We start from the raw sequence: 19784 nt of genomic DNA on the forward strand, positions 1-19784 counted from the left end.
TAATAATGAGCAATGGAAATGTCCCTTAGCTGGGTGTAGTGGCCCACACCTTTAAAGTAAGTAAGTACTTGAGAGGCAGAGACAGGAGGATTGAGTTCAAGGCCAGCCTGGTCTACAGAGTTAAGTTCCAGGACAGTTAGGACTATGCAGAGAGACTTTCTTATCAGAAAAATAAAATATCCCCCCACTTTCCCACTCCACTGTCTGGAGGATCCAGTACCTAACACTGTCATGTCGTTTCCATATTTGTAAGTGTAGGTGGTCTGTATCTGTCTCCTTTGTGATTACAAATAATGCCTAAAAGTAGCTTTATTATAATTGAATGAATGACTGCAGGAGAAGGGGAAAAGACTACCCTAACTTGGCATGGAAGCCACAGTACAGCAAGGGAGGTGACTCAGCAGGTGAGGCAAGGTCAAGAACCCAAGTTCCATCCCATGACCCCACATGGTGCAGGAGCTGGGCGAGGTCTGACCTGACATCTATACAAAAGCTATGGCATGGCATACAACAATTAAAAGGAAAAGAAGGGCCAGGAAGACAGGCCCTGGAGAAACAGTAGCTCATTACCAAATAAATGCTGACAGAGACAAGAGTGAAATGAGAGAGAGAAGGAAAGCATTTGGTGAGCAGCTACCAATTTTTACAACATAAATACACAGACAACTTCAAGCGGTACTCTGTCATTCTCTCTGGTAATTTTTCTCAAGATATAGACTAACAGAAAAGAAAAACAGAGGATGAAATAATAGGAGCCCAGCCAAAACTGGGGCCTAGCTCTGGAGGCAGAGAGACTGCCCAGAGGGGGCAACTGATGGCACAGTAAACAGGGCTAGTTAGGAGCGGAAGCTTGGTCCACATGAACAGCATGTGGGAGGACAACCCAGAGGCAAAAACACTGCTCTTGGTTGCTTTATAAACAAATTCTGGGGTTCTTCCATCCTAACCACTCTATCTTTCTTCTGTGGTTGTTATTTTCCAATTTATTTAGGCTTGATCATCAGCAGTCAGACTGAAGGCCCACATTAATCCAAATGAGTTTAACACAAGGGCAGGGTATGATTCACAGTTTGAAAGGAGGCTCCTGTGTTGATGAGAGGAGCTGCTAAGCCTGACAGCGGCCCTAGTGCTGTGGTGACACCACAGTCAAGGTCACTGTCAGAGTAAAGGTCATCTGCCAACAGAGACATTCACAAGGGGAGATTCAGAGCAGAACAAGCCTGTGCACGGAAACAAGAAAGAGATTCCATAAATCTGAGCATCCCAACAGGAGACTGAGTGGCCGATGGAGGCGCAGCAGTGTCAGCCTCGGGTGCATGGTCAGGGCAGTGCAGACACGAGGTTGCCACCCACGGCATGAGCAGACACAGGACTCGGGTGTTCGGCTGTGACTGCTGACTTTCATCCAAGGAGTTCTTTGGTCTTTGCTGCCAGATGCTGGTCCAGCTCTGCCACCGTGTCGTCTGCCATTTGGCTGATCTGTAAAAACAACAATTGAAGTTTGATAACTGGGGTAGGAACAAATGTTTCTGAAACATGCAAAGGTTACTGGGAAAAACTGAGAGTGACAAAGTTCACACTAACTGAGGTCATCCACTCTCTGCACTAAGAAATGTATGTTGATATTGTTACAGATTCTTAACAACACTCCTGCAAGGTAGGAAGGACTACTCCTCTTTTTTATTGTTGTTGTTTTTTGTTTTTGTTTTTGTTTTTGTTTGGTTTGGTTTGGTTTTTTTCAAGATAGTGTTTCTTTGGTTTGGTTTGGTTTGGTTTGGTTTTTTTCAAGATAGTGTTTCTCTGTGCAGCCCTAGCTGTCCTGGAGCTCACTCTGTAGACCAGGCTGGCCTTGAACTCAGAAACCTGCCTGCCTCTGCCTCCCAAGTGCAGGGATTAAAGGTGTTCGCCACCACTGCCTGGCTGATTACTCCTCTTTTACAGATAAGAAAACCAAGACAGACCATTTATTCAGGGCAACAGTCAGAAAGTCAGAATATTGAACTTTAATTTATAGAAGTCTGATTCTACAAGCCACCATTTAAAACTATAATACAATGCAGAAAAGCCAGCCTAGCTGCCTCTTATTAAGCCCCTAGAGCAGTGGTTCAACCTTCCCAATGCTGTGACTCTTTAATACAGTTCATTCTGTTGTGGTGACCCCAACCATAAAATTATTGTTGCTGCTACTTCATAACTGTAATTCTACTACTGTTGTGAATTGTGAAGTAAATGTCTGATACACAGGATATCTGGTATGTGACCCCTGTGAAAGGGTCCTTTGACCCCACATGGGGTTGTTGCAACCCACAGGTTGAGAACCACTGTTCTAGAACATCTTACACCTCAGCCACTCTATTTCAGAAAGCCTTTAGATGAATGGATATAAAAAGTATTAAGACCTCAGAGGTAAACAGAAAGAGAAATGCACATCTGATCAACAAACACAGGGAATTCAATAGACACAAAAAATGCAAATTAAAACAAGATACACCTTCAGCTGTCATTGCTAACAAAACTTGATGTTGTGGTTTCTAATTACAATATTCAAACCCAGCGAGCTACCGTGAATGGATAAGCTCCCATATCACAGGGAGAAATTCAAATAGATGCAAATCTTATACCATCTAATCCTCAACTGTCTCAACCGGGATATTATCAGCAAACATGATCTGAACATAAAATTCTTCTTTTATTATAATTATTATTTGATGTATGGGTGCTTTGGCTATGTGTATGTGTGTGTTATTATGAATGTGACCAGTGCCTGAGAAGGCCAGAGGAGCATGCAAGTAAGATCCCTGGAACTGGAGTTATAGTGAACCACAGTGGAGATGCTGGGAATTAAAACTGGGTTCTCTAGAACAGCCAGTACTTCAAACTATTCAGCCAGCTCTCTAGTCCCAAGTTGTTGTTGTAATCTATATGAGTGCCTGCCTGCATGCATCAGTACCATGTGTGTGCCTGATGCCTTGTGAATTCCCTGAAACTAGAGTTATGGATGGTCATGAACCACCATGTGGGTACTGGGAGCCAAATCTGGGAAGAATAACAGGTGTTTTTCATCAATGAGCCAACTTCCTGACCCCTAGCTTCTAAATGCTTAAGTTCTAGGTATAAGGATGTTTATATTGTCCTTTTGAAAACCTTAACACTTTTATGAGTCTAAGTCTGCACAAGTTTATGTGCACTACACTAAGTGTGGGTGCTGAGGAGGCATAAAGGGCTGGTCAGCTCACTTGGAATTGATGTGGGTGATGAGAACTGCACCTGGGGCCTCTGGAAGAGCAGTAAACACTCGTAACTGTGGGACCAACTCTCCACTTCCCCAGCCCCTGGCTTAATTTTGAATAGTTAAAAAAAATCAGAAAATCTAAAGTTATAGGATAGGGAAGAAAATTAATACATATAGGTATTACAACGGCCGTGTTGAATTCTCAAGGAGAAAACACATACATTTGATGCCTTTAATCCCAGCACTTGGGAGACAGAGGCAGGCAAATTTCTGAGTTCGAGGCCAGCCTGGTCTACAGAGTGAGTTCCAGGACAGCCAGGGCTACACAGAAAAACCCTGTCTCGGAAAAAAAAAAAAAAAAAAAAAATCAAGCATGGGTTACATTTATAATAATAAAAATATATTTGAAATATGCTCCAAGATATTGTTAATATCTTGGAGACATGTTCATATTTTTTCAATTAAAGAAAAATAATTCAAGATTGAAACTTCTGTTTGAATATCTGTAGAAGAACTAATATATAAAATATTTAAACAAAAATTATATACTTTAAAAAACAAAGACACATCCCGAAATCTTTTAATTTTTATTAAGCATTTTCCATAATATATTCCTTTTCCTCCTCCAACTCCTCCCAGACCTTCCCCACCTCCCTACCCACCCAACTTCATGTTCTTTCTGTCTCCATTTCTTCTCTCTATATATAAAAAAAGGAAGGAAGGAAGGAAGGAAGGAAGGAAGGAAGGAAGGAAGGAAGGAAGGAAGGAAGGGAGGAAAAAAGAAAGGAAGGAAGGGAGGGAGGGAGGGAGGGAGGGAGGGAGGGAGGGAGGGAGGGAGGGAGGGAGGATGTAGTGCACATACTCCATTTGAGAAAACTGATTTTCCCTCTTCCAGAAGGTATCATCCACAAATAGCTCCTTGGTTAGGGCTGGGCCCTGTGTCCACCTCTCTTCTCCATGCTGGGATGTTGTCTGGTTAGAAACTGTGTAGGTCTTGCTGCCACATCTCTGAGTTCATGTGTATCAGTCCTGTTGTATCAGAAGGCACAGTTTCCTTGGAGTCATCCTGCACCTCTGGCTCTTAACTATCTTTCTGCCTTCCTCTTCCACACAAATGTTTGAGCTTTCAGAGGAGGGATTTGACAAAGCAATCCTTTAAGGGCTGAGTGCCCCCAAAGTCTCAGCCTTTGACCAGCTGTAGGTTTCTGTGTTATCATCTATTGCAATAAGAAGCTTTTCTGATGAGGGTTATGCGACACTCTGCTCTATGAGTAGAGCAGAATGTCATTAGGAGTCATTCTATTGCTAGGTTCTTTCAGCAGAATAATAAAGGTAGGTTTTCCCTTAGTCACATTACCTGCCTAGTCTCAGTTTCTTGGCCACTTTATAAGTGTCATGGATGGGTTACATTACGTGGAATGGGCCTTAAATCAGTCAATCAAACAAACAAAACATTAAACAAACAAACAAACAAACAAACAAAGGGAGTGGTTTAGTTACTCCTGTAACGTGTGTCATTCTTACATGAACATATCTGGCAGGCAAGCATGTGTTGTAGGTCACAGGGTTTTCAGCTAGGTGAAAGTGACTACTTTTCTCTGCCAGGACCACGCAAAGTAACTCCTAGTACCATGAAAGCAAGTGGGTAGGAGTGAAGCTTCTAGCTGGGAGCCAGCTCCTTTCACACATGTTTGACAACTAAGCTATCTTTAGAAATAGGGCTTGCCATCAAGTTAGAGAGAGTAATCGATAGTCTGAGTGACTCGAGTTTTTTTTTTTTTTTTAAGAGAAGTGGTCTTTTTGCCAACAACTCAACAAAGTGTAACCCATTCTTGGCAGTGGAGGTTTTATTTGGTGGCATAAAATGTCTTTTTACTTGGTGACATTTGATGTCCAGTTGAGACACTGTCTCCCCCATTTATGGTGACTATTTAAATTCCTTTCACATATGTATATAACATACCAAAATCTTAACATTCTATCTTTTAGTGATGGGAAGATAAACAACATGTTAATTAGGTCTGTATTGGTCATATCACACCTAAGACACAGCAAATATCAAGTTCTCAGGAAGTATTTATTAAGAGAAAAATTGTTAAAAGTTCTCTGTGTTTTTCTGCCATAAGTATGCATGCCTTTCTAAAAATGAAAACATGATTTAGTAGGTGGGTGTTGCATGCTCCCTTCTAAGTCTAAGTGGGGTTGATATGAAGGCAGGCAGCTTTGGCAGGAAGCTCTGAGGGCTAGCCCAGTGTGCAGATCTGCGGATCTGCATGCTCGGCAGCACGGCAGCTGCTTGACATCTTTATTCACCGACCACAGGCCTCAGCCAGGAATTAGGAACTAAATACATAGTTTGAAAGAGCAGAAACGAAAAAGGAGTTGCAGCAATTGGTCCCAGGCAGGAAAGTAGCCAAGCCCTCACCATGCTAAAAGCTACACAGCTTTCAGCTGGAAAAGCACAGCTCCCAGGGCTGCCAGATCCTCTGGAAGAGTGGCTAGATTCAGAATGGCAGCTTGTTCTCTCCTCAGGAGTCAAGTCACAACTGTCTGAGATGCTACTGTCCCTGGAGCTGTCTTGTGTAGCTCAGGAGCAGTGCTAGCAACACACCAGCACTGCAGGCTGCCAGCCTGGGCCAGCCAAAGGTGAAGGCTGCAGTAAGGTTATCTGGGCAGAAGGACTGAGAAATTGAGGGGAAGGCCCAGGCTAACAATCTGATAACATGGGAGAACATGAACAAGTGACATTTCCACTCTGAGTCTGTGTCCTCACCCATCAAACTGAGGGTGCTAGTCCCTTCTCAGATAGCAGTTTAGTAAAAACAAGACTATGCAGGCATGCGATAATCTGGTTATCCTATGCAAATGCTGGCTGTGTTACTGTGACTTTTACCATCACTTTCTGACTTCAAGCTAATCCATCAAGAGTATTTACTCACTTTTTACAGCTAATAGGTCCAAGGGCCCTTGGGAACAGTCCACCTGCAGGCTCACCATTCCCATGGCAGACTGTGTAAGACGGATGATTAATGTCACCCCGCCCGCCAGCTCCTACTGCGGAGTACTACTGCATGACAGGCACTGGGTGACATTCCACATGTCACATGAAATGCTGTCTGTCTCCTTTAGCATGGTTTCACCTAGCAGCTGCATTGTATAAAATGTTTCTGTTAACTCATTTATTGAAATCTGGCCATTCCACATTACCCCTATAAAGGAGACCCAACAGTTATTGTGCCCATTCTACAGAGAACTAAGCCAAGGTCATTTGGGCAAGACTGTTCTGCCCACTCTGCTCTGTCCACTATTTATGTGACATGTCGTGGCTCCTGATGTTTGACAACCGTACTCCACAGTGCCTGGCCTACTCCTTCCTTATTCAGCCACATTGTGCTGGGATCACTGAAAGGGTCAGTTCCATTTTCTTTAAAATCACGAGGTCGGAAATCAGAGTGGGTGATCACACACTAGTCACATTTAAGCCTGTGTGCTGCCTGCTGGTCCTCCTGTCACTCCTGCGAGATGGGCACAGACCGTCCCACCTGACAGGTGAGCACAGGGGCTCACAGATGAACGAAGTCATTAGCTCACTCTCACAGCTGGGAAGGAAAAGAGCTAGGGTCTGAATGTCCGACTCCAAAGCAAGAACCATTCTCTCAAGCCTCACTTCATAAAAGTAAATGGCATTATCACCACTAGCACCAGCACTACCATCACTGCGTCTTGTCTGCTGGTTACAAGTTCAGGAAAATAGAAGAAGACAGGGACAGAGAAGGGGGTCATAGGAGCACAGAGCACAGCTCTGGGCAGGCCCACACAAGCCATCCTTCATGAGGCTGGCCTTCCCGGGTCTAGCCCTGTCAGCCTCCTGCCTGCAGAGGCCCTCCCTTCCTTTAGCTGCACCAGCACCAGCTTCCTCCATTTCAGAGAGTGCTGCTTCACAGAGAAAGACAGCAGTGAAAGGATCTTGGCCAGAGTCACTGGTGGTTTCTGCCAAATGCTTTAATGTTCAGCAGGCCCATTTATGGCAAACTGAAGCGAAGGTACCACAGCAGGCTGGCAGATGTCAAGAGTCCTGAGCAGGAACATCTTGGTCCTGCAGCAGAGCTGCCTGGGCTGAGGGCTAAGGGAACTGGGGGCAGACACAATGACTGAGACAGACCCACAGCTCAATCATTTCACTCGTATACACCAAAGATGAAAGAAATACTGTTATAAAACAGTTCAAGAGAATCTGGCCTCTAAAGAATTTTGAAATGATTTAAAAAGAGAAGGTCAATTTCACAAAATAAAAGGCTGTTCGAATCCCATCACTGAATATTTTGATAATTACAAGTTACCAATCTTTGGTGCCTATGTATCTTTAAAACTTTTTTATTAGACTTATTCATTTCACTTTATGTGTGAGTGTTTTTGCGCATATATGTATGTGCACCACACACATGCTTGGTGCCCACAGAAGTCAGATTCCCTGAACTGGAGTTAGAGACGGTATTTGACTCTGGGTGCTCTTAACGATTGAGCCATCTCTCCAGTCACAGCTTTTCTTCATAAAAATGTAACTATAATGTTATTGTTCAGTTCACTATTTAAAAATAATACTAAAGTCATCTGAGCAGGGGTGGCACAATGCTTTTAATCCCAGCATTTGGGAGGCAGAGCCAGGCAGATCTCTGAGTTCTAGACTATCTTGGTCTACAAAATGAGTTCCAGGACAGCCAAGAATTAAATAGAAAAACTCTACCTCAAAAAAAAAAAAAAAAAGGAAATAAAGAAATAATTCTTAAAATGTCCATATCAATGAAATATGTTTTAAACCTCTATATAGATTTTAATTAATATATTTCCAATGGACATAAAAAATTTTCAGAAACTTAGTTTCTAGTTTTTCTATTATTATACATAGCACACTAATGACATACACAGTCCCACTGATTAAGGTTGACAATTTCTCTTAGAGATATTCCTAAGCCATAAATCAAAAATAAAGGGTTTTAGGCATCTGTCACACTATCCTCTATAAAAGCTATAATAACAAGAACATACAAATAAATTTTGAAAGAGGACATAAAGCTAATGGTTTGTTCCGTTCTGATTCTGTCATGGGGGTGGATAGGTGGATAAGAATAAATCAAATAGTAAAAATGTAAAGTATTATTATTAAAGTAGTATTAAAATGTATAGTATTATTTTTAAATAGACAAGACGACCTTAACAAACACGGTTAGTGTCCAGGTGTTTATATGGCTGTACACCATGTTCGTGCTTGCTGCCCAGGGAGGCCAGGAGAGGGTGTCAGATCCTCTGGGGCTGGAGTCACCATGTGGCTGCTAGGAACAGACTCTCTGAAAAGCAGCCAGTGCTCTTAATTGCTGAGCATCTTTCTAAGCCCCCAATGGCTATTCTAACTACACAGAAGTTCAGTGGGCTATACAGACTTTTAGCCTGGTTAATTTTAGTGTGCAATGCTTTTTATAATAAAGATTATTTTAAAAATAAATATATTAAAAACATTTCTCAAGAGTGTAAAAGATGATGATTTGAAGACAAATTGTAAGCTCACATTAAATTCTTTTAGTTCAGCCAGGTATGGTGACAGATGCCTGCAATCCTTGTACTGGGGAGACTAGGAAGAACTATGAGGAATGTGAGGCTAGTCTGGACAAGTACCAGGCCAGCTAGGCTTACACAGCAAGGTAGTATCTCATAAAAACAGAACCTCAGTTTAACGTTAGGACCCAGTAAGAGGTAAAAGAATCCAGGTACAGTGGTGCATGCCTGTGACCCAGCACTCAGAAGACCTGAGCAAGAGGCTCACGAGTCCCATCTCAGGTCCATAAAGGAAAACATGCATGTGTGCTGGAGACACTTACATTCTAAAGCTCAAAGTGACTTGGGAAAGATATATTAAGAACCTTAAAAATAATGCATTTCAAAAAAAAAAAAAAAAAAGCCAGGCGTGGTGGCGAACGCCTTTAATCCCAGCACTCGGGAGGCAGAGGCAGGCGGATTTCAGAGTTCGAGGCCAGCCTGGTCTACAGTGAGTTTCAGGACAGCCAGGGCTACACAGAGAAACCCTGTCTCAAAAAACAAAACAAACAAACAAACAAAAAATGCATTTCTGGGCTGGGGGCAGAGATTAGTGGTAGAGCACTTACAAAGCGTATATAAGGTTCTCAGTTCAATCCCCAGCACTGGGGAAACAAGACATAAGCAACCAATGCATTTCTTTGTTCACTGATCTACACTTGGCATGTTCCACCCTAAGAAAACATAAAGATGTATAAAGAAGATTTTCATTATAACTTGCTAATATAAATATAATATATTGTTTAAAAATTAAACAAGATTTTTAAAATAAAAATACCTAAAAGCAGAGCTTCTAAGAGGCAATTTTGCATATGACAAGATAAACTATTTAGCAGCCATAAGAAGTAGCCATTTGCAAAATTTTTCCAAACACATAAACAATGCCTTTAATAACAAATGAGAAATTAAACATGGACTCAAAAATTTATATATACTACATAGTCACTATTGTTTAAAACTATGTACTGAAGAAAAAAAAGGACTATTTCTGAGTGACATCTCCACACTCTGCACTTATGGGGTGATTTTCCTCCAAACTGTTAAACAGTCCTTCCATTTTACATTTTTTATAATGAGCAGATATTACTTTGATTGTTAAGAACAAAGGTAACAAATAAACTTAAACTGTTGAAGGAGCAATCAGCCAGCAGTGTTAATTATATAAAGTAAAACAAAAAACAAAGGCAATGGCAAGCACCCCTTGGTGCTGTCCGAGGAGAAAGGAACATGGTGCCGAGTGCACAGGGCTGCCTCCGACTGTTTTCCTACCCAAACTTCAAACACACAACTGTTTACAAGATTGTTAACAAGGCTAAGAATTAACATGGAAATGACATATACTTGTCATAAACCTTTACATTGAGAGACCATGACACTGTGCGAGGTGAGATGTCACCTCTGCAGGATCCCACTGAGATGGTGACAATGGCTGCCTCTGCTCAACTGAGACATCAGTGACTCTTCACTCTGTCTCACGGTAACCGGGAATCAGCTCAGTATCAGAAGAACAAAGGATTTTCACTTTGAAAGAGTAAGAGCAGTAGGAAACACTGGACAGAAAGTACAACCTGAAAAGGATGGTCAGCCAGTGGCAGCGAGAAGGCTGCTAGTGAAGTCTCTGTCAAGCATGCTTTAACAAGAGCGTCGATTACCTGATCATTCTTCCTTTTTCAAGGAGCATGGACTCTGCACTCTAAGGCAGACTCCAACTTGCTGAATGAGGAGAGGAGCCTGGCAGCTTGGGAGGTCCACGCAGCCTACTACCAGGAAGCACACAAAGGCCCTGTGTCCACTGCAGAGATGGAATCCCCAAGAGTAGGCTCTCCTTGGGGAGATAGTTTAACCTATGAATGTCCCTTTGAGCAAGCACAGGAGGGTAGAAAGCAGGAGAGGATTTAAATGCTAGGCATCCTAACAGCACCTTCTAACATCCCAGGAGCCCTTTCAGAACAGAAATACCAAACAAACCCTTTTACAGGAAAAGCAGACTCAAGGGCCAGGCAACCTTTCCAAGGTCACAGGACAGCAGCTGCAGGTGGCTTTCCTTTTGGCCACATGCTCCTGTTTCTTCTTTCACAGTGTTTGAAGAATTATCAGGGAAACATTTAAACCACGTGCTTCAAAGCTAGAGAGGTGGTTTAGCAGTTGAGAGCACTTACTGCCCTTGCAGAGGATCCAAGTTTAGTTCCCAACACCTATATCAGGTGCTTTAGCAACTCCAACCCCGACCCTAGGGGACCTAACACCCTCCTCTGGACTTTGCAGGAACTTGCACTCACCTGTATATCCCTCATCTAAACACACATGTATACATAATGTTAAAAATATTTAAAAGTATAACCCATTTCTAGGTAATGTACTGATTAAGAAAATGTAGGAGCAATATCCAGCAATCAAAATTCCCCCAGGCGATTGCTGGCTGCCTATACCAGAATACTAACTACTGATCCAAAATGAGGTAGTGATTCCTGATCTGCCTGCTTATTCTTTTTTCACGCCCCATCCTACTCCATCTCTCTTTCAGCACCTGACACGATGCTTTCATTGTGCACACAGCAGCTATGGGGCCTATGAAACACTGTTTGACACTGAACATTACTCAGTCCATCTTCTAAATCCTGATAAATTCCCCCTTCCTGTCTCCGATCTTGCCCCGTACAGTGTCTACCTGGTTACCAGGTACTTTTCATAAGTACATGCATGATCTCTTTGTCTGAAAAACGAGATCTTTCAAGACAGTTACTGCATGAGAACTGTCCAGGAAGCAGTTTAAAATTCCCAGGTACCATTCCAGATTCACTGACTTAGAATCTGGAGCAGGCCTCAGATACACGGGGGTGGGTACAAGTGTACATATGTGCACACAAATGTGAAGACCATGTCTTTTCTATCAATCACTTTCCATCTTGAGTTTTGGGTCAGGGTCTCTCACTGAACGGGAGGCTCACCTTCAGCTGGAATTCTGGCCAGTGAGGCCCAGGGTTCCTATCTCCACAGCCTTCCAAACCCTCTGCTGGGCTTACAGGCAAGCCCTCCACGATCAGCTTTCATGTGGGTTCTGAGGGATCTAACTCAAGTCTTTATTCTTGTACAGCAAACATGTTCCTGACTGAATCACCTCTCTAAGTGATTCAGACACCTTCATTATTCATCAAATATTCACACACACACCCAGACCTCTATGAAGTAAATATATACTTCTTGGCAACAATGCTATCTGGCTTGGGCTGAAGAACAAGCTTAGCCTATGGGAAGGGCAAGAACATGTCCTTAAAATGAGCTTAGGTGGTTGGACTTATAGGACTGGGACCTGCTGTTGCCAAGAAAGATGTTCTGGGCACTTGCTGACTCTGGAAGATTGTGAGATATATAAAGCACAGTTGACCCCAACCTGTGATGTGAAGCTGAGCTCTCAGCTCAACCTAGAACAGCTACACCCAAGCTGCCCACAGAAAGGAGAATAAGAAATGATGTGGATTTTTCTAAACCATCCCATTTTGGGTTGCTACTGATAACTGACACAGATGCAGAGCCCGACATGGGTTGCTCTGGATATGTTCACATCCAAACTCCTCACTGTGGTACATAAAACCTTCTATGATGTGGCCACTCTGTTGTCTTACTCATTGCCTAGACTCATCCTAGGATTAAGACCTGCAGGATCAAAGGTGGTGCACACCTTTAATCCAAGTACTTAGGAGGCAGAGGCAGGTGGATCCCTGTAAGTGTGAAGTCAACCTGGTCTACAGAATGAGTTCTAAAACAGCCAGGGCTATACAGAGAAACCTTATTTCAGAAAATAAAAACAAAACAAAACAACAACAAAACCCAAACAAACAAACAAACAAACAAGAAGACCTGCAGGTCCAAGTGGAAACTAAACACCACACCTCTGCACACACTGAGCTACCTGGTCCCTGGTCTCTTGCCTCTTCCCTCCAAGAGTACCAGCATTCAGCACACAGAGATCATAGCTGCTCACTCCTTGGCAATCAGAAAGCAAAGCACGTAGCTCGAGGGCCAGTTTGCCTAGGGTTGGATTCCATTTCTAGTACTGTGAGCAAGAGAGCTTGCAGAAGTCCCCAAACTTCCCGGGACCATCCTCCTCACTGTCCCTCACAGCTCTGTTGTGCTACTATTTCAGCAGTGGGGATTGGACCAAGGCACTGAGCTACACCTGCAGCCTCTAACTGGTTTGGTAGTAATGAGGGTAAATGAAATAAAGTGTCCAGCACAGAGCCTAGCACCAATCAAGGATCAACAACATCTTCTCTCTTCCTGTGGGTCCTTCCAGGGTCTAACAGTGGGCTAGTCTTAGAATAGAGATGAGGTGCTGATTGTGCGAATTAAATGATCAGAGCATTCTGTTTTGAGTGCTCCAAGCATGAGCACACAGGCGAGATACACAGATGTTCTATCTGTTGGCAACAGTACCTGCTTCTCGATGAGTCTAATGGTGTCCTCTGAGGTTTTGTCCTTTGACTTCTTCAGTTTATTCATTGCATTAGTGCGAACCTTCCGTAAATTTTCTTTGGCCTTGTTGGTGCTCTGTTTGGCCAATTTTACCAGCATTTCTCTGTGTTCCCTGGTTACTCTGAAAAAAAGACAAACACACAAGTTCAACAAAACTATTCTTTCTAGTAAGACGCTGCCCTCCAGCCAAGAACTTCATACTATTTGTTCCCTAGCCCAACAGTGTATAACTCTGAGCTGCCAGCTCGGTCAGCTCATAACCTTCACACTGCTGACAGATGCCAATGGACATGTTTAGTTCTGGTGAGTTATCAGGCAAAAGCAAGTAAGAGACACTTAGAAACTAGAGAGGCTAGGCAGACCCAAGTTAAAACTCAACCAAGCTACTTACAAGATGCATACCTTCTCATACCTTCTCTTCAAATTTCCCAGCTGCCTAATGGGACAGCTGTCTAATGTCTATCAGTTAGGAGGAAACTAAGTAAGATGAGCATATGACTCATTGAGCATTGACCCTGACACATTTGATTTAATTTATTTTGTTTTTTCCAGGTTATAGGGTTTTTCTATTTATCCCTGGCCATTCAAAAACTCACTCTAGACCAGGCAGGCCTTAAACTGAGATCTGACTGCCTCTGTCTTCCTAGTACTGGGATTAAAAGCATGCCACACTCAGATATATGTCAGTTTACATTATCTGCATCTTCATCATAAGGACAAGTGTAAACCACAAAGAAAGGCATTTGACCACATACAACAGTTCCTATTTCCCATCGAAGTGCCATGACAATCTACAACACAGCCCAGCATAAATACGCTGCCTTCCTTTTCCCATCTTGTAACTGCCAAGGGCTAGGAGCTGAGGTAATGGATTAGGATGAGGACAGCAGAACTTCATCCCACTGCTAAGGAGATCAGACATTTATCAGAGTGTGAGAACTTGTTGGGACTACAGAGGAACAGCTAGCTGGTCCAAATGTGGCAGGTCATTAGGTCCACTCACAGGAACTGTTTGGTCTCTTGTTCACAGGCACAAGCAGGAACATATGCTCCTCACCATGAGGTTAGGTTACACAAATTGAATGATATACGGAAGCGTATATAAAAACGCTGGACTAACTCAGCTGGCTGCTTGGTCTTCAGAGGTTGTCTTTTTTTTTTTTGGTTTTTCGAGACAGGTTTTCTCTGTGTAGCCCTGGCTGTCCTGGAACTCACTCTGTAGACCAGGCTGGCCTTGAACTCAGAAATCCCCCTGCCTCTGCCTCCCGAGTGCTGGGATTAAAGGTGTGCGCCACCACGCCTGGCTCAGAGGTTGTCTTTACTTAAAATTCTTTTTGTTGTGGGAGAAAGGAATATGTAGATGCGAGGGCAGCAGCTTTTAGAAGCAGCATGTGTTTTCTGGCATCACAGTACAAGCTGAGATAGGCCCTCCATCAGCTCAGGTCCAGGATGACTATAAAGAACAGCACCTAACACAAAGTACACTCAGCTCTTACAAACCACAGTGACGTGTTATAAACCATGGTGATATGAAGACTGCTTGTTACTGCAGCATAAGCCACACTATCCTATCTAATATACCTCACTAGATCTAAAGAGTAGGATGTATTTCATTATCACTGATCATCATTGAAGGAAATCAAGGTAGCAACTCAAACAGGACAGGAACCTGGAGGCAGGAGTGATGCAGAGGTCAGAGGTCATGGAGGCGTGCTGCTTACTAGCTTGCTCCCCATGGCTTGCTCAGCCTGCTTTCTTATAGCACCCAGAGCCACCAGCCCAGCTGTGGTCCCCATCAATCATTAATTAACAACATGCCCTACAGGCTAGCCTACAGCCTGACTGTATAGTTTGGTATATTATGTGATGTCAAACCTGGAGTGGCCTGTCTCAAAAGCCACTGGTTGGCTTATTATAACAAAATGCTCTGCTCTGAAGTGGCATCATTAGCAATGCTTCTTTGCCTCAGATCAACCATCCTGAGGATGTGCAGAGGAAGTGCAGTCCCAAGACCTGGGAGCATGCTCAGTGTGGGCCAGCGAGAGAATATGCTAATATGTCATAGCATACTGCTTTCTCTCACGACAAAAGGAATTTTAAGTGAAGACAACCTCTGAAGATGAAATAGCCAGCTGAGTTAGTGACCTCACTAACCCTTGCAAACCTCTCCTCAAATTAACAGTCCCATTCTTCCTAAAGAAGAAACTGAGTCTCAGAGATGGTAAGTGACTGGCCATGAGCATGAGTGACAGGGCTGGGATTCAAACCTAGTTCTTCCTGGCCTATATCCTTGTAATCTATTTCAAATAAATCATGAACTTTTGCTTCCAGGCAGAAAGCTTTCAAAGTCGTAATACGAAGCTCGGGGCTGGAAAGGACAAAACCACCATGTCAGGAGTTTAGGGATTTGGATCTGATCTTGTTACTTTTATGGTTTTTAATTCACTGAACAGAAATCATGCTGACATGTTTAGGTCTCTTTTTTGTTTTGCCAAAGCATATGTCAGTATAAGAAAGGAACAGGAAAATTAAAACTTGATCCACAGATTCAAAAAACCTAATCCTGCTGAAATATTAGGAGAGGCAGAAAAGAAACGAAGCTAAGGCTGGAAGAAACATCTTAAACCTCTCCAAAAAGATCTCCTTGAAGTACCTCAATCTTGTGTTTCATTCATAATTTGCAATAGGTACCCCACTGCTGAGAAACCTTTAGTAAAGCAAGCTAACTAACTTTTCAGTGCTTTGTTTATATTCCAAATGGAAGAAAAAAAAAAAACCACACACTTAAAGAACCATGAGTTGGGACTTAAAAAATGCTCACGAATAAAAGGCTATATATATAAAGAAATCATAATATGTAGCATTGCCTTAATACATTATATTTTACACAAATGTTATATTGCCACCATTAATATCAGTTTCTAAGGGTAGCAATGTATAACTATTACTATCATTGTCAACATGTATGTTAGGATTCAAATATACAGCTAATTGTCATAAAATGTATAAGGGAAAGGAGGTGAGAGGAGCGCCAACAGGAAGAAGGGCAGATACACTGGTGAATACTGAGCTTATACTATGAGTAAATACAGAGCAGAGAGTCCCATTTTATTACCATCTCTGTCACCCAGAAGACAGTCACCCATGAAAAAGCTACTTCATCCTTGAGTCTCAGTTTCCTGACATCAAAGATGATGAAAAAAGATATCTCAGAGAGCAACTGGGAGAAGCAGATATAACAAACACTAAGAGACAGCAGCCCACAGTAGCCTCGGATACATCAGAGTGCTATGGATGTCTTAATCAAACACATTTAATTATTTCCTCATGAAGCAACAAGGGCACATCTGTTTTAGAAAAAGAAACATACCACATTATATTATGGAAATATCCTAATCCTTTTCCAGTCCAATGATTAATATACATCTGATCATCTGCAGCTCACATTCATGGGACTCTGGGAGTGTACTCATGTTTGTATTCCAAGCGTCTGAGTGGCCACTCTAAACTGATGCACATTTATTTCTCAAGCAACGGCTGAGCTCCTTACGCTTCATGCTCCATCCTGTGCTGGCTGATACACACTGCAGAAGAAGCATGCCTGGTCCTTTCCCAGAGACTGAAGAAAGGCAATATGACCAGGATGGAGAAAGTGGGAGGCAAAGACTATCCAAAGTGAGGAGTCTGGAAGGGCTGACAGGTGAGAGACCTTCAGTGTCATCCTGGGCCAGATGTTATTTAGCCTTCAAGATGATTGTTATTCTGACACATATACACATGGACAAACCTAAGTGAAACAAGGCAACTCAAATGGACACACATTGTAGGACTCCATCTACATAAGGTTTCTGAAGCAGCCAGAGGCAGGAAGCAGAATGGCTCCCGGGACTATATGTGTGTGTGTGTGTGTGTGTGTGTGTATACATCTTTGACATGTACAGCTTCAGATTTACAAGATGAAAAGCTCGGACAATTAAAATGACAAGTATTTTCTAAAAACTAATGGTATTTTATCACAATTTTGGTTTTGTTTTGAGACAGGGTTTTTCTGTGTAGCCCTGACCATCCTAGACCTTGATCTATAGACCAGGCTGGCTTCAAACTCAGAAGTCTGCCTGCTTCTGCTGCTGAGTGCTGGGATTAAAGGCTTGTACAACCACAGCCCAGCTCACCATTTTTTTTTTTAAAGGAGAGAAGCCCTAGCAGACTGTTCTACAAACAATATGAAATACCATAAAAGAGGCACAGGAGGCAAAGGAAACCCAACCAGACCTGTATTTTGTATAGACAACAATGTGCATACCATATCTAAGGAGAGGGGAAGCTGGGGACCCACCCTGCAGTGCAGCAGCTTCTTGGCTGGGTGATGAAGACAGCAGCCTTTTCCGCTAGGGTCACAGAGCCTCCCAGCACGGAGGCTGGGGTTTTGGCTGAGCTGGCAGGGTCATACTTTGTTTGTTCAAACTCCACCAGGCAGGTCTTCCAGTAACATCCTGGATGGGGGCCTTCCTGAAAAATTCCTTGAGTATGTTCCCATGAACAATAAGCAGAGGGCATGCCCCGCTGGTAACCAACACAGAGAAACCCACTGGCTGAAATGATACTTCCCATTGTTTCTACCAAATGGGACACATGTACAAAGTTATTCAGGGAAATCCCTGTTGAGTTGGGTCATTACAGCAAAACCCACTTAAGATGTTTTTGGTCACTTACAAGGTGGCATTAAACACAGAAAGATGTCTTTTAAGCCTTGAAGTGGAACTCAAGAGTTCTGCCACTTGTCGGCTTCAGAACTTTGAATATGATACTCAACCTCTCCAAACTCAGTTTCCTCATGCTTAGGAGTAGAGTGTGGCTATTACTAAGAAGAGGATGCAGGGATTAGTGAAATGACGGGTGGCAAGGGCTTGGCATACTGCCAGCACATATGCACTGCAGGAGTGCTACACAGGGCGGCTGCACTAATTATTCTAACCACAGAATCTCCAAGGCTCAGGGACAATAGGATATGAGTGGTGAGAGAGAAAACAGTTGAAAAAGGTTTGGCCATGGAGTAGATGGAGAGCGGCAAAGGATAGGGAGGACAGAGGGCCAAGCCGGTGGCACAGCCTAGAAACTCCATTACCTGGGAGGCTAAGGCGAAAGACTGCTAAGCTCAAGGCTTTCCTGGACTACAAAATGAGTTCAAAGCCTGTCTGGCAACTTTATGAGACCCTGTCTCAAAACGTAGAAAAAGGGCTGGGGCATAGCTCAGTGGAGGGGCACTGGCCCTAGCATGGGAAGGTTCAATACTCAGTACTACCAAGGAAAGAAAAGAAAAGAAAAGAAAAGAAAAGAAAAGAAAAGAAAAGAAAAGAAAAGAAAAGAAAAGAAAAGAAAAGAAAAGAAAAGAAAAGAAAAGAAGAAAAACAGGAGAGGGAGGCAGCAGGTGATAGGGCTGCAGAGACCGTGACTTCGGCTCCAACAGCAGAGGTGGCACACTAAGATGGCAGCTGCATTCTAGGGAACAGCGTATCAAAGCACATCTCTGAAAATTCCAGAGAGAACATGTCACCCCCTCACTGGGCAGCTGGGAGACTTCCCTCCAGCAAGAGCACAGACCCACAATCAGTAGCAGGCACATGCCCTGCTTCGTTGTTTGCTGGTACGAGCTACTCAATGCTTTGGGGCTTCAAGCCCTGAAGGAAATGTTTTTGTTTGTGTAGCCCGGCCAGATTTCCTATGCTTCTAAGTACCCTACCCCACCCCTCCCATTAACCCATCTTACATACATTAATGTCTCATAAGGACATCAGACTAAAGAGAATCATACACTTGGGAAGGATTCCTACCACCTATGCTAACAGAAAGAAAAAAGGAGAGAGGTCAGGAGTCCCAACTCCCAGCTGAATGGTCTCCTTTAAGCCATTCATCTTCTCAGTCAGCTAGAAAGGACTGGAACTCAAGCCCTGCACTAAGTGGTCCAAACACTTGCTGAAGCTCATACATGTACACACACACACACACACACACACACAAGCACAGACTTGGCAGACAAGTGAGACCAGAGCTCTCTAACCTCTGCTCTGTCACAGTCTGAGCAACCATGGCACACACTTTTCCTCTGCAGCTGTCATCTGGAGGAGCACTTGAGGCAGGTCTCTGAAGATACTAGTGGGGTTTGAGGGCCAGAGTTTTCATGTCTAAGCTTGTCTCAGTTTCCCTGCCTGTCAAACACATCTAACTCTACTTATTTACTGGATTATTTGGGAGAAATATGATGTCCTCATAAACACTACCCACTACTACTTTCTCCTCTATTAAATACAAGACTAGGGATGAGGTGGGATGACAGTGTCGCCTTCTGGACATTAAGATAGCTCAGCTGGTGAGTGCACTTACTGCCGAGTCTGACAACCTGAATGTGACTCCTCGGCTCACACAGGAGGAACCAGAACCAACTCCTCAAGTTTTCCAATGACCTCCACACATGTGTGGTGGCATACAAACC

The 19784-nt window shown here is 43.2% G+C and overlaps 1 protein-coding gene across 2 annotated transcripts in view; it reads right to left on the reverse strand.

Annotated features, from left to right (window-relative positions):
• Nucleotides 1-294: 294 nt before the first annotated feature.
• Nucleotides 295-19784, reverse strand: part of Mrrf (mitochondrial ribosome recycling factor) — a 52715-nt gene continuing 33225 nt past the window's right edge. For both annotated transcript variants that reach the window (XM_021155532.2, XM_085834973.1), the window contains 2 exons: nucleotides 13256-13415; nucleotides 295-1479 (listed from right to left, as the gene is read on the reverse strand). In XM_021155532.2, the coding sequence (XP_021011191.1) occupies nucleotides 1402-1479; nucleotides 13256-13415 (238 nt within the window). In that variant the 3' untranslated portion in view covers nucleotides 295-1401. The remainder of the gene's footprint in view (nucleotides 1480-13255; nucleotides 13416-19784) is intronic.

This window comes from Mus caroli, unplaced genomic scaffold, assembly GCF_978045245.1.
Source record: "Mus caroli unplaced genomic scaffold, Mus_caroli_1 scaffold_2, whole genome shotgun sequence".
Lineage (NCBI taxonomy): Eukaryota > Metazoa > Chordata > Mammalia > Rodentia > Muridae > Mus > Mus caroli.